Source organism: Argiope bruennichi, chromosome 4 (assembly GCF_947563725.1).
Source record: "Argiope bruennichi chromosome 4, qqArgBrue1.1, whole genome shotgun sequence".
Classification (NCBI taxonomy): Eukaryota; Metazoa; Arthropoda; class Arachnida; order Araneae; family Araneidae; genus Argiope; species Argiope bruennichi.
In genome coordinates this window covers 104,141,332-104,158,032 of record NC_079154.1, presented here as the reverse complement: position 1 = coordinate 104,158,032, position 16,701 = coordinate 104,141,332, and the positions used below count along the sequence as shown (strand labels likewise).

The 16,701-nt window shown below is 26.8% G+C and overlaps 1 protein-coding gene across 2 annotated transcripts; it reads right to left on the bottom strand.

The window, feature by feature from the left end:
- Positions 1-3,314: 3,314 nt before the first annotated feature.
- Positions 3,315-15,905, bottom strand: LOC129965507 (protein disulfide-isomerase-like). Of its 2 annotated transcripts, none has more exons than XM_056079471.1 (9): positions 15,634-15,905; positions 14,524-14,721; positions 13,440-13,711; positions 13,261-13,365; positions 10,030-10,356; positions 9,220-9,340; positions 7,907-8,085; positions 7,179-7,268; positions 3,315-3,547 (listed from the first exon to the last, which is right to left on the bottom strand). In XM_056079471.1, exons 1-9 carry the CDS (start codon positions 15,773-15,775, stop codon positions 3,491-3,493), a joined length of 1,491 nt encoding a protein of 496 aa, XP_055935446.1. In that variant the 5' UTR covers positions 15,776-15,905; the 3' UTR covers positions 3,315-3,490. The 2 variants fall into 2 exon arrangements, with proteins under 2 accessions (XP_055935446.1, XP_055935445.1); XM_056079470.1 differs by lacking the exon at positions 7,179-7,268 and adding an exon at positions 7,032-7,121 and having other exon boundaries at positions 15,634-15,902.
- Between the last annotated feature and the right edge of the window lie 796 nt (positions 15,906-16,701).

The window sequence follows — 16,701 nt, the reverse complement described above, 5'->3', positions numbered from 1 at the left end:
TTCTCCAGAACTGTTGTCAAGCAAAAATATTCATTCCTCTTTTTCGAAAGTGTCAAATAAGATATCTTGTGGAATTAAATCGACAAGGAAATGGCAATTTTTTTTACCCAAATAAACTAGACTTGTACAAATTAGATGCTATATCATATTTTCACCCTCATCTTACCGGGTGGCTCAAAAATTACTGGTGAATTTTGAAAAATCAATATGAAAAAACGACGGGATTCGATAGAAATTTATCTTTTGTGGCCTTAAAGAATTTTACCCCACCAAACTGCAAATTTAATTAACATTTCCACGAAGAGGTGGCGCTGTACTGCACGTGAAACAATTCATGACGTGTTTGCATGGATGTCTAGAGAAATGTTTGCCTCAGACTGCAAATGGGTGTTACATTGAAAACATGGTTGTTTTAATCTTTTGTAGTTTTTATTTTTCCTGTCTTGAAGCGCACCCTGTCGGTCGTAATGTTAATTAAATTTGCAATTTGATGCGATAAAATCCCCCGATTTCCCAAGTTTAAGGCCGCAAAATGATACCTTTCTATCACATTGGGTTTTTTTTACACTTTCAAAATCCATCAGTCATTTTGCGGACACCTGGTATATTGCACAGTGGAAATGTCAAACAAATTCAATATCATTCATTCAATATAGTAGATTGATTCAGTAAAAATTGAAAATGAACTATTTTATGACAAATAAGCAAAATTTTGTACAGATTTACTGACAAAATTTTACATGCCATTGAAAGATAATCTAAATTTTGAAATATTTTTTTTTTCACTCATCTAAATAGTTTTTTCAGTGAGTAAATCTTATGATTATAAAATAGTTCATGCAATACAATTCCATTAAATGCAAATGGTGCATTTGCATTCAACAAATCTTTTATTAGAAATTTCAATTACAATTTTATGAATCAAATTTTTCAAATGTAGAAAAAGTCGCTCCGCATTTACTAATAGAAAGGCATTTTAATTTGCAATCGATGAAATTTATTCTTTCGATTCTTTGCTTTTGAGCTGCAAAAATCTTTTCATCTTTTTTTTTTTTTTTTTTTTTTTGTATACATTGTGCTCATTATTAATGTATCATTTACATCATTTGCAAGACAGTCAAGTTGTTAAACTTAATTATTTAACTATATTCACCATCTTGGCAAAAGTTTCATTTTGTAGCCATTTTTTTAATATGGTATGTGCAAACAGTGCATCTGTTAAATAATTCATTCTTTCTCCTTTCAAATTAACAATAGATGACTTAAAAAAAAAAAAAATCGAAGTTCAATTTATATACCCCCCTCCCAAAAAAAAGAAAAATCTTTTCGCACTTTTTAAAAATTTATTTAACAGTAAACTATTCTTAAAGGAAAAGATCTTCTGGAAAGAATTTTGAAATACAGAAACCCACAAGACAGATTAGGAAAGAAAGTAACCCATTTAATTAACTTTAAGCACCAATTTCAAATAAATTTAGAAATTAGGTACTCTCATCTAACGATTCAGAATTTAGGATATATTGACTAGATGTATAATAATTCATTAATATTACTGAATTGCATTTAATTAACCGATAGAAATATTCGTTTAGTAGATTTTAAATGAATATACTATTGACTGAATATACCATCTTTCAATACAAGTCATTATGAATACAACTTTGCAATTACAATGAGATCTATATTGTACTTAAGCCTTTGTATTCTTAAATTGCCCTTCACATATAAATGCACACAAATAACGAAGTAAAAATCTATTTTTCGCATGAATCTTAACAATACTAACACGAGATTTAAGAACACACAATTCACCCATAAAAAAAAAAAAAAAAAAAAAATGCTCTCATTTCTCACTCGGTAGTTTTTGTAAACTTTTACTTTTCTGCTGTCATTTAAAGTCCTTGGTCTATTCTTTAAATTACTGTCAAATATGCCTAATTATTTCCTTTAATTCACTGTTGAAATTATTTGATACATGGTCTAGTTAAAGTTATGTTTTAAACATGAATAAAAATCCTAGAGATTCAAACTTTCAATCCAAATCTTGGTGCAATTTTTTCAGATTCAATCCATAATATTTTAAAAACTACTCATAATTACATAGCAACAAAAATGTCTTGCTATGCTGCTGCATTATTGGAGTATAAATGCAGAAAATAAAATAGCAATTTAATAAAATTAGGCCCCACCCAAAAAATATGAAAATAAAATTAGTACAAATAAACATTTTTTCTTCCTATTTAAAAGTGCTTCAGAACAATCACTCCAAAGTTATTGATGGGAAAATTAAGCCAATTTTTTTTCTTTAAATCTCAACACTTGAAGACCATTTCTTGGTATTCAGTTCCTACAAAGTAACTACATGTCAAAGTTGATGGATCCAAGTTTAATTGTAAGCTCTGTAGAAGGCACTGATATTTTAGGTCATGCATACTGCATTATATACGTCATATCAGACAATATATCAGCCCATAAACATGATGCAAAAAAATCATCATTTCATGGTTATAAAACGTGTATTATCAAACACTAACTAAAAACTATTTGAGATAATATATTGAACATGAGAACAGCTCCATAATAAAAAAACTGAAATTTTATTAATTGATTTCTGTTCCTAAAAATTTATTTTGAATTACAAACAGCTGTTGTTTCAAGATTCCAATACCTTAACAGAAAACACTTTCAATTACAAGGTTTAAAATATGGCACTGTCATTAAATTTAAAGAATCATCTTTAATGATTAAAAGTTCGGTATTTCATTTTCGGTAAGTTCATCTTTGGAAGTTCGCATTTCATTTTTTAAATTAATGCATTCCAACAAATGGCTATTATGTCTTTAATATATTTTAATGAATATATAGTTACAGAAAAGTGGGTAAGGTTTTTGGCTTACAATATAGCATTCATAACTTCAAAGACATACAAACTATGTTAACAAGTATTTTATTACACCTGTAATATTAATACACACAAGGAAGACGAGCATTTAATTCAAAATGAACTATGTTGTTTTATATAAAAAAATATTTTATTCTGCTGCCAATTATTTGATTAAAAATAAAAATATGAACAGAAGTATTTAAATAACGTAATAAGTGAAAAATCTTCAAAAGTTATCATTTAACATTTACTTAAATAAAAAAATTATAAAAACAGCATAACATCTTTGTTCACACCATTTTTGAACACAACATCAGCGTAAAAAAATAATGAAATAATTGAAACTTAAAATGCCTGCTTTGTATATAATCTCTAACAAATCTGATAAGAAAAATATTTTACAGAACAATTTTTTTTATTTATTAGTATCATTAAATCCAATTTGTTCAGCACAACCACAACACAAAATGTCCGATTTATTTTAACCCCTGGAGACCAGCCATTGGCTTGAATGGAAAAATGAGTTTAACAACTGATTGCGCTTGACTTTGGTACACAATGTGTGTATGAGGAGTATGAAATGAATGACCTATTAAGTTGCGATGTTTATAGTTCATCACGATGTGCCTGCGCGTCTTCCCTGACTGCTTCTTCAGCTTCCTCCTGAAAAAATAAATACAAACATTCAGATATGTATTTAGATTTTATAAACAGTTAAATCAATAGGCCTGTAAAAACACAAGATTTATCAAACAATTATAGAATTCTATTTGCCACGTTTTAAGCATGTAAACTCAGAAAAAGAAATTTGTAGAAATCGTGTTAATAGGGTAATATGTTCACAAGACAAAATCTTTTAATTTATATAAGTCACAACTAAGATGCAACACATTAGCATAAAAAATCTTAATACAACCTTCACCCCCGAAAATGCATTAAGACGTAGAGTTTCAATGTATTAATAGATAGCTTAACTGAAGGAATGAGGGAAATACAATAAACACTTCAAAATGTAAATTACTGATGGAAAGGAGGGAATAAATTTAAAAAAGAAAGAAAAAAAACTAAATCAATAAATTATCATCAATTTAAGAAATTTTACAAATTAGAATATATTTGCATTCAAAAATACATATAGGATGGATGCATGTTGGATTTTTATGGCGCAAGAGCCTCAACTGGCCATACTGTATCAAAACAAGTGATATGTGTATGTTGCCATATGATTGATAAACAAAACATTTCCTCAAAGTTAAAATACAAACATTTTACACTTATAAAAATAAAGCATAAAAAAAATACATATAATTGAAAATGAAAGAAATAAATTCACGGTTTGATAATATTAAAAGCAATTATCAAAATTACAGTTTTTGCCCAAATTTTAAGGAGCAAAAGTGATCCAACCATTAATTCTACATTTCAGATGTTTTTGAATGAAAACCTAGTAATTTATTCCAGTACTTTATACAACACAAAAATAAATTTCTATATAGAAAAAATACAGTATTGCGATGCATGTCAAATAAACTAAACACTATGCAATAGCTGAATATCAGAAATATCGAGTTTACCATTTTCAACATTAAGAAGCACAAGGTAAATTGTGCTAAATTACTTCTATTATAAATCTTCCCCTTCACTCTAATGGCAATTTTTTTTTAATTAATGAAAAAGTTGCTCTAGAATTCCAATAAGATAATACACAGAAATTAAGACGGTGACATTGTCATCACGCCGGCAAATAATTTATGGTAATGCAACATTTGTCTAAATATGGAATCTATTAAATAAAATTTACATTGAATAGGGATAAAAAGTTTCCTGCTTTATTTAATTTACAAATCAGTTTCATTTTCCCTCTTATTTTGTAATTTTTAATAAATTCAGTTATTTTATACTACATTTTTAAACTGCATAATATAACAAAGAGGCTTAAGATATCTAAACCAAGATACACAACGAAGACTGTACAGCAAAATCATTAGTCTTGATACGTCAGAAATAAAATACAAGATTAAATGAATTGTACATTTAATAGATATTCAATTTAGCAACATTTTTCAAACACAAGCCATTTAAAATTTATGAATGATTAATTTCAATCCTATTTCATTATTCTAGCCTGTGCACAATGTAAAATGACTTCACAAATCTTATATAAATTTAAAAGTTATCTTTATCTTTGAGACCAAATGAAATCTCAATATGCTTCAAAGTTTTAAATTAGTTGAAGTTGGATGCACTACAAAACTAATGAGATACATTATAAATTTTCAAAAACTTATTTTCATGAGCTTTTAAAAACAAACCTAATGCAACAGTTACCCTTCTAAACATTTTTTTCACCTCTTCTCCCTTAAAGTTTTGCTAACTTCTAATTTTACAAAAATAGTTGCCACAATTAATATCTTTACAATACAATTAAAGCCTCACAATTTATTGAAACAATGACGAGAAGGGTTACAGTTTGGAAAACAAGCATACTATACCAAATCCAAAAATATTTGAAAAATTAGGAGGGGGAAAGATTTATAAAACAGTTTATTCAATTTCAAGAAATTTATGGTATGTACGGACATACTTCAACCATTGAGATTTCATTAAAAAAATAAGCAAAGAAGTAATTGATAAAGAAGCTCATCTAAAGAACTCAAAACTGAAAAACCTACAGCTTTATCTTCTCACAGAACTGATTATAGCAAACTCTAATATTTTGTATATAACAATCATTATGCATGTTAGAGGAATTTTTAAAAAAATTCAAGGTCATATTTAATTGTAGTAAGTCTTCAATAACAGGAAAATATGTTAGTTGCAAATTATGTTATTTTCCCGAATCCTATAGATTTTTTTTTTTTTTTTTTTTTTTTTTTTAACAGTCAAATTGAAATAAAATTTTACTTAAAAGTATACAATTCAAGAAACTTGAGTGGGAGGGACTTGTTATAAGAAGAAAAGTTCATACATAACTGAATTTCATCTAGAAATTCTCAATACATTCTTTTTATTTCAAAACTGTGGAACATTACACAATTATATTCAAATGTTAATAGGTTATGTTTGTTGTATTTAATAATATTCAGATAAATATTGCTTTACGACTAAATCCACTTACTACATTCAATAAGATTAATGTAGCTTTTAAAATTCCACTGAATTCATTCTTTAAGTTTTGACCTAAAAACATAATCATGGAAGAATTTTTTTTTCTTTGATAATGTTTGATAGCAATGAAGAGAAATATGCAGTGGATAAAGGCAATGTTCAAAATGAGGCAATATAAAATAAAGGCAATGTTCAAATATGAACTTTAAGAGATTGTCTTTCAATGTAATTACATCAATATTGGATTCAATGGAAAAAATTTATGGGTCAAATAACTTGCACTTCTCCTTGAAGATTTCACTTTATATATATTGATATTTTTTTTATAATTAAAAATAAATCAAACTATTTTTACATGATAAGATTACAATAGTAAATTATTAGTCTATATGCTTGCTAAAAATTGATGTAGTTAAATCTAATCTGCTCCTTTTATTTCTTTCCTAATAATCCGGTATTTTCAAAAAGTATGACAGAAGGGTATTAAAGGTCAAATAAAGCTCCTTCCTCTAAAAAACTGCAGTAAGCTCATAAGATTCGGATGAAAACTTGTATTTTGCAGTATCGCACATTTTCTAACATTTCTAACATGTTCTCTTATGCTACAGTGCCTTTTTAAAAAAGCAGTAATTTCCTAGTCTAATATTCCCTTAATTATTTAGAGACTTGTATATAATGAACAGAAGCTGTATAAATATGTACTCTAATATTGGATATATTAGCATTGAGAAACATTAAATTTTCTTATTAATTTGTCAGTATTATTAAATAGGATTCCATCCACCACCACATTAAATATAAGAAGAGTAAGTTGAAAATTCAAATAAAATATGTAGAAATCCCAAATAAAAAAATGCAGCAAGACCATAACCCAAGAACTTTACAACTATGGCCAATGCAAGAGCATGCATTCAAGAACAAGATAGAATTTAGATACTATTAAGAAAGCACTATTATGATACTATTAAGGTTCTAAAGCAATTAGGCCACAAGTTGTAAGAGTTCTTTGTTAGAGAAATATAAGTTGTTAGTAGCTGACCTCTTCTTTAACAGCTGCCCCATCTACACCATCAGTCTCAATAAACCTGCTAATGCCTTCAAGAGTGCGTTCTCCGTTGAATTCTATAACCTACATTGAAGTAAAAAACATTCATATTAGAAAAGACATGCATGTTTGTTATTTTACCTCATCAGGAGCAGCTTTTCCATATTCTCCATCAGTTTCAATGAATTTATTAATGCCTTCTAGAGTACGTTCTCCATTGTACTCAACAACCTATGAAATAGCATTTTAAAATATATATCACATATGGAATTTCTATTTAGTAGCGAATTATAAGCCATTAGTTCTTGAGAATATAACTTAAAACATAATTTAAGAAACTTTAAGATTTAAATACTTGATTAGTCTCGTAATTTTAGCCTCTTTCTCAAGGCATATCAAATAAGATTCCATATCAACAAAAGAAGAGATTTAAGTTATTAACAACTAGAAACAATTCATGTACAATATAAAAATAGCATAAATCAAACTTCATTAATCTAGAAATTACATCATGAAGATAAATCGTAACATGACTTCTTTAGGTAAACCAAACGCATTTAGAAGAACATTGAAATATCAAATAACTGAATACTACTCGTATATTTTAGATTTACAAAATTTTGTGAAAATTTAAAGTCTTTAATAGAATACTAGTCATTATAAAAATTCTTTAAAAAATTAGATATTTATAACAAATTTTAAATGCTTATACATTAATAAAAATACAAATGCAATTCATTAAACATTATCTTTAGTTTAACAAATGAAAGATTACATTAATCCCATGCAACAGATACAAAAAGCTGGAACAAACTTTTAAGTCATTTAAGCTAGAAAAAAAAGGGAGGGAAAAAATTAATAACACTTACCTCATTTGTGCCTTTTTTATACAATTTAATAGTGGGATAGCTATTGATTTTAGTATGTTCTAATTCATTTGCTGTAGCATCCATTTTGGCAATAACAACATCATCTCTATCTTTGTACTTTTCACCAAGCTCATCATAAATGGGAGCCAACTGTTTGCAGTGACCACACCATGGAGCATCTGAAAAAAATTTGTATTTAGAAAATTTATTCTATATCTAGAAATAACCAATATTTAAAATTGCAACTTCAGATGAATATTAGTATACTTATAAACTAAGAAAATCTAGCCATATTTTAAAAATTAGTTAAAATGTAAAGTATACTAGATCCTATAATTGAAAGCGATGCAATGATGTATAACTTTAAAACTGGTCATTAATAAGAAATCTATTCCCTCCAAAAACTTGCAAGATGAAAATTCTTACAACACTTCCTTGCAGTATGTTATAATTAAATCTTTGACATTCAAAACAAAGAAATTTCCAATATTTAGTCTCTATGGGATAAACAATGCATATTTGAGTTTGCATTGGATTCTTGGAGCCAAATACTACATCCTTGCAAACACACAGAATAATATTCGTAGGCTTAATGACGCATGGATGCGTCAGGTTTTTGGAACAAAATGTTTTCTTATTACATGGTATTGCTAATTCATGTTTCTTTTAAAAGATTAGTCCCATAAATTAACATTTTTCTTTAAAGTCAGATTACGTTGATACCTGCAAATCCTTACATTTTTACTAATGTAAACAAAAAAACATGCATTTTTCTAATATATAGAAAAAAACCTACAGTCATTGTGAAGTAATTGTTAAATATAATTATTGGAGAGTAAACAATTTCTAGAATAAAATTTGATTTAAATTGCATTTGTACAGTTATGGTACAAAATCGTTTCTCTTTCCAGGTGGGATGGTGTATGTAAAGTTATAAATGCTTGATTTAATGGATTTTTTTACTAATGATGGTAATATTTATGATAGAATAGATCATTAAAAGCCAAAGCTTGCTCAAAACAAGATAAAAATGAGAATGCTTACAAATTGTGCAATATTGGTCAACTAAAGATTAGTCAATGCGAATGTCAACCAATTTAAAAATAGTGATAAAAATTTGGTCGTATCCTACATTTTTAATACAATAAGCATCAATTTAAAGGCTGAGCAGTTTCCTAAAGTATATTTAAATCGTAAGTATACAAACCATATTAATTTTGTAAATAAGCAAACCAAAAAATAAAGATTAAGTATTTTGAATTGTTAATTATATATTAAAATTATTTTTTTCTTTACAAAAAAGTTTTACTCACAGAATTCAACAAGAACATTCTTGGATTTGTCAAAAGCCACTTCATCAAAATTCTTTCCTACAAGAACTTTTACAGGTTCTTTATCCCATCCTTCAGGAATGTCTTCAGAAAGTAAATGTTGCTAAAATGCAAAAGTAAAGTTAGGCTTCATTTGGTCAGATTTTAATATAATGAACTAAATCTTCAAGATACATGCAACAAAGCTTTTTATCTACATTGAGAATTTTAGTACATTGTATATGGTTACTATTCTGCACCTTGTCTACATCCAAGATATAAAATGTTTCCTACATGCTTCACGAATTGTTTTAAGTTCAATTTCATATAAATTAGCACTTAATTTTTAAATCTTATCAATTTTTTCCCCCTTATTCCCTTAAAATGAAAGATCTGACCTTTTCAAACTATACAGCTCCAAAGTTTATAAAAAATGATTGTCATTTTATCTAAGCACCTTTGTTGTGTAACATACCATTAGATAACACCGTATTTTAAGTACAAATAAAAGAAATTTTTAAAATATTACTAATTAAACAACTGTCATGACTTGTTTTAAATATAGATTTCAATAGCCATAATAGACATTTCTGACCACAAAGAGAAAGTTAAAGTATCCGTTAGAATTTTCAGCTTATTTCTGAATTATATCGAATTAATTTCTGTTCTAAAATTCCATTTCCTTATTGTATTGTCATAAAATATAAACATCTATAAGAAATTCAGGAACTAAATTTTAGCTATTCGTAAAGCATAGAGATATCAATAAGTATAAAAATAATGAAAAATCTTAAAAAGCTGTAAAAATATTACCTTTATCTTTCCTTCCAAAACACCATTTACAAAGTCTCTAATTTCACTTTCACTGTTTCCTTCAGTAGGAGGCTTGAATTTAGCCATTTCTTCTTCAAGCTTGATCAATCTCATAGTTGGAGTATCTTCTTTCTTCAAGCCAAAGAAGTCCATGATCTTTTCGTGATCTTCATCATCGGTATTGATTGTAACAAACAAAACCTTGCCTTTGAATTCTTTTGCTACCTTACGGAAGACATCTACACGGCTTTCATAATCTGAAGATTCTTTACTGATAAACAGAAGATTATGGGCTTTAATGTCTCCACCAAAGATCTTTTGTGCTGTCTAGAAGATAAAATTCAGTATTTAAAATGAATCCAAAATCTTACAGATTTTGCTAAATTCTAATATAAATACATAATATCAGAGTACATATAGGAAAAAAATACTTTATATTTACTCGTTAAAAAAAAAATGAAGATCAATTTTAAATAAGGACCAATATTTTATAAATTTCATAAAAATAAATACATTGTCATTAGAAACTGATGATATCAAATCTTCAATTAGCGATGTTGTAACAGTTTCAATATGACACACGATACTAAATATAATAATAATATTGTATTAATATAATAATTATATATAAATTCGATACTAAAAAAAACATGTAACCTTAAAAATGAAATAAGTCGAAACCAAAGTTCATATTATTCATCACACACTTCACATTATTTTACCAAATTAGACATCCTACATCCATGCTTTTCCTTCACCAATAATTGTCATTTACCTATTTAATGTTTGTTAAAGTAATTATGATCAACAAGAAAAAAAAATAAAGTTTCATTACTTGGATACTACCAGAGACATGTTTACATTAAATTGTACTTAAAGCAAATATTAAATTGCATCTTTTAAAGTACACGATTCCCATTTCCTACCACCGACACTTTATACTACAGAACAAAGACAAAAATTACAAAGAAAACTAAATTTGCTCAATTCCAAATTAACTTTCAATAATATCAAACCAATTAAGCCATTGAACTTAATACTGTCAGAGTATTAAAAATTAAAGTGGTATAAATAAGATATAAATTTGAAAATAATTAAAAACAGGGCATAAAAGTATTATTTGAACTAAGTTTGAAACATAAACAAGATGAAAGATACAAGTTTTACAGATAATAAAGTTATCTCAACAGTTACTATGCTCACATCAGTTATTTAACTAATTTTAAAGTATATATTCAAGCTTTATACACAACTGAATAATAGACTGCTGCAGATTACTTTTATATTAAAGCTAAGAAAAAAAATTGTGAAAAGCATAATTATATATATCTAAAAAATAAGAAAAGCAGATGTAACAATCTTAATTAGTAAATTACATAAATTCAATTCATACCAAATACAACTAGAATATTAACGATCATATGCCGATACTAATATACATTAGAAAAACTACTCGTATGCTATCAAAGAACTAAAAAAGTTTAAACTTCTAATGAAAAAACTACATTCAATTTTTATAATGATTTTTAGCCATTATTTATATTATTATATTGCCACATATTTAAACTAGTTATATTTTAAAAATGAAAAACTAATAGCTAGACACTTTAACTTTTAAAATAAGAATTCTCAAGTCCTTACGATAAAATGAATAATAAAACCTGTAGCCTCAGAAGTTTAGAAAATCCAATAATTCATTATATACCACGATTATCATACAACATTTAATCCTGAAATGATAAAGTCTAATGCTCACAAGCTATAAAAATGACTTACCATTTCTTTTATAGCTTAAGAGTAAAGTAAAATTTTTTAGTTAAAAAAGTAATCCAAGATACATCTATCTTAATAGAAGAAAAATTACTTAAAGATATGAAACTATTTTACATAAATGAAATTAAATTTTTAAAAATTAAATAAGATTACAAATTATACTGCAATTAAATTCATAACATTCAAAAGATGGCTTTTGGAGTGTAAAAATAGTTTAAAAGTCATTTTTTTCTGCGAAATTACTTCCCTAGAAATGGTCACCAAAATTTTTTTAATTTTAAAGTATCAATTTTTTAGATGCATATTCCTATTCTTTAATTTGTATTTATGAAATTGTATACAATGAACTGATAAAATGAGAATGGATGCAATATTCTCTTCTATTAATTAGCAGAGAATTGAATAACAGTAGTAAACATATGCTGCTTATTGTTCAGAATGAAATTGAAGATATACATCACAGAAATATTAAAAAGTTATGAAATGGCTTTATGAAGGTTTCACAAGTTTGCTCAGAAATTTAAATACACAACCTACTTAAAAAAGCAAAAATACAGATTTAAACATTTGTTAGTATAAAAATTAGCATACATTAGTGAAATGTCTATTGCATTTTTCTGATCTCTCAATATTTATATCAACAATTATCAAAATCTCTAAAATACAAATAATTTGAATTTAAAAAAATAATAATCTAAATATTGTCAACCAAAATTCTTACGTTTTAAATAAATAAATATTATGGTCTGATTGGGAATGGGAATATTTTATTCCCGATTTATCACACATTTTGGAAGTCAATAACTAATCTGTATGAATTATAAAAGCATAACATTTTAAGGACTCAATTAAAAGGAAGACTAAATTTATTGACCAACATATTTAAAAATATTACAAGCACAACTTCTGCAGGATAAAATCTTTAAAAAAAGATCATAACTGATAATCAAAACTCCGAAAAGATAAGATCTATATTTCTCGCTATGCGAAAAGGGCAATTTATCAAAAGACCATATTCACCCTTATTTAATTGTAACCATTTTAATTTAAAATTTAGAAAATAAGTCTTAAAATTTCTCTTCTAATTATAACTAACCAACTACATAGTTTTGTTCCTAGAAGAGCTATAACATGTTTTCTGCCTACACCACGCTACTTATTCTACCAAGAACTAATCAAGTCAAAACTTACATCTGATGACACCTATAAAAGAAAATTTACTTGAATATTATGCAATATATGATTAATCCAAAGACATTTTACCAAGTATGTACTAATTATAAAAAGAATTATATATTCTCTCTTCCAAATATTAACATCTATAAAAATTGAATTGCCTTCCTTTGTCTAGTATAAAAATCAAGAGGATTTAAAAAAATTATATATAAACTTTAGATATAGTACAAAATATACTTAAAATAAACTTTTAAACATTTTCTTAAAAATAAAAATACTTACTTCATGGCTGAATTCAACTACTAATGGCAAGCTGTTAGATTTCAAGAATTTTTTCAGATCCTCTTCCTTCAATTCACCTTCATATTCATTTCGTCCTTCATCAAACTACAACATAAAAATAAGATCAATAACAAATCAACACAAGAAATCGATAACAAATTTTCATTAAAATATTATACCTTTTTAAAAAGAATGACTCCATCCTTTGAGGCCTTAAGTTCAGAATAAACAACATCGTCATCTGTAATACCAAATACGAAGTCATCCATTTCTGATGCAACACTCTTGAAAATCTTTGCATCTGCACTTTCAAGATCCTTGAAAAATCCAACAACAGCAACTTCGTTACTATCAACAAACTTTTTAGCATCTTCTACAGATGATAAATCAACTGCGGGAGGTCCAGTTTTCTTTTTAAGCCATCTGATAATTTCATCTGAAGTTCGTCCTCCTATACAAAGAAAAGTCTACATTTGAAGAACACATCCCAAATTCAGAAAATTATATTACATGCAGATATATTACATGTCATAATCTTGACAATGACTTGTCATTATATTCTAAATATTGAAAGATGAGTATACAAACAAAAGCTCAAAATGCATACCTTTCATTCAAGAGAATTATACATTTAAAAAATAACTTGTTTAGCAATATAACATGAACAACTAAAGGTTAGCACAAGACATTTACTGCTATCTTCACTCATTTTAAAAATGAAGACATTTCTCTCCCAAACTACTTCTCTTCTTCAAAGAAAAGAAGATTTTAATAACTATAACAGTAATAAAAAATACAAAACATAAGATACCATAACTGTATTAATATATTCTATGTATTTACAATAGTTTATAATATAAAAAGATATTTTCAAAAAGTTTACTTAAATAAATTAAAAAATCTAAAATTTTACGTTTATGAACTTATTTGGAATTTAATTAATGCAACTGAAGATAAGCCAACACGCAACTTTCTAATGCTCATAAATTTATTTGTGAAGAATTTCTTAGTTTTAACTACAAACAACTCTAAAATGTTATTAAAAAATATTCTTTTTAATCTAATATATAATACAATTACTTTCATCCTTCATTAAGTATAGATATAATTTCAAAATTTAATACTTTCCCCATTTTTAGTACAAGTTTAATCAAATATACAAATCAAATTTTTATAATGTCTTTAATATATCAATATTTAAAAATTTATATGTTAAATTAAAAATAAATTGAAAAATCAAATTTAATAACCATTAATTTATACCATTGTATTCGAAGATCTTTCCTTCACGGAAAAATTTGATGGTTGGGTATCCACGAACTCCATACCGTTCAGCAAGTTCAGTTTCAACTGTAGCATCAACTTTAGCCAAGAGCAGTTCAGATTTTTCTTCAGCTAGACTCTCTGCGGCTTTGGCATATTGGGGTTCAAGAGCCTTGCAATGTCCACACCATGGTGCATCTAGAAATGGAAACTAATTATTTCAAATTTTAATAAAAACTGACGACTACTCCAAATTAAATCCATGGTAAGTTCAAAACCTACTTATCAGAAGAAGTAAGCATTTAAAAGCATTTTTTTTTCCCCCACAAATATTTTTTAAAGATCCAATACAATTTAAATACTTATGATACCCTACAGAATATTTATTTTATTTTATGAACAGTCTGGTGCAGTTAATAAGATCTTTGCAGAATACTAATACTTCAAATAGTTATTCATTCAAAAAATAAATCTAACGAAAATTTTAAAACTTAATAACCTGATCCAAAACAATGGAATAAAATCTATATCAATTGTATATCAGAAACACACACTGTCATTCTTATAAAAAATGTAACAATAAATATATTCAGTTACTTTAAAACTTTTCTAAAGCATTAAAAAATTTTGCTACATAGTTATCGGACATTAAAATGTCCTTTATTAATGTTATTCACATATGCTAATAAATTTAATCAGATTACAAAAAAAATTTAAGGTTTCGGAGAATTTAAAAAAAAAAAAAATCATACTTCATTACTATTTATCTTATTCTATTGCACAGAATTTAGCTTTTACGAGATTGGGGGGAAAATCTCGCTCACTATTATTAAATGTACTTATAGCAAAACATGATTTTATTTGATAGTGAAATGGAATTCTGCAATTTTTTCCTTAGACCACGCCTCAAGTGTAATTTTTTTACATTGATTTCCAGCAAGAAAGAAAAGATGCAAATTTATCTTAGATAATCGTATGAGAAAAATGACAAAAAGTACAAAGTTAATCGAATCACTAAATCGTTCTAAATAAACTGAAAGCATAAAGGGTGGCTTTTTTTTTAAGGCAAGGAAGTATATTTTGAAAAAATATCAAAAAGTATATACTCACAGAATTCGACCAGAACGTTTTTATCTTTGATTGCACCTTCGAAATTATCCTTTGTCAAAACTAAAACATGATTTTCTTTCTTAATTTCATCTGCAATAGTGGATGCAATACATAGCGTAGCTATTAGTAATTTAATAAACATTGCACCGTATTAAGTTGAAAGCCGGTATATGAAATCTGCTACTCTTGACACTGAAAACACCAACGCCGCAAGAGAAAGGAAAAGTCAAACGTGGCACAGCACCAGCAACAGCGTAGGCCCAAGCGTTTATAAGATACGTAACACTCGTGTGTAGAGTTGATTGGTCGAGCTTGTATATCATTTGCAATCGTAGACTGGTCGAAGGTCTTTTTAAGAGAAAGGATAAGAAATGGTGGTCTCAGAACAGGAAAACTCCTTGGTAGTGAAAATAGAAAATTTGAAAAAAAATTCTTACTTACTTCGAATAGGTTTAATGTATTTATATTTTTTTTAAATCGATATCTATATATTTCAAATTTTTTTATGTAGGTTAAAAAGCATAAATGCACTACGTTGTTTCTAGAATCAACACTGCATTTTTAATTCATAATAATCTTTTAAAACAACAACATATTGGCATAAAATGATTGTGAATTTTTTTATTAGATTGAAATTTATTCAATGTACTCTTTTATGAAAAGGGGAAATGAAGCATTTGTTGATCAGAATTTTTTTCATAGTTTAAAATTAAGCTGTTAATTGAAAAATATTTATTAAAACGTAAAAAATAAGACTAACTGGTTATAAAAACATGGTTTAAGAAAATATTAATTTTTCTGACGTCATTTAGAATACTGGTTATTGCAACCAATCAGGGCTTTTGGTTTAGGAAGAGAAAGACGTTCCTTAAACCAGCCGGTTTCGTTTTTCTTAATTTTTGTTGCAATGCAAGGTTTTTTGACAAGGAGAAAGATATTCGTTTTGTGGGTAATATCTTTTCAGCATTTTCAGATTTGCTACTTTACCTGTTTCAAGGACAATGATGCATATGCGTACATTTAGCTATTCTTTAAAATTGTCTTTAGAGACAAGAATAAATAATTTTT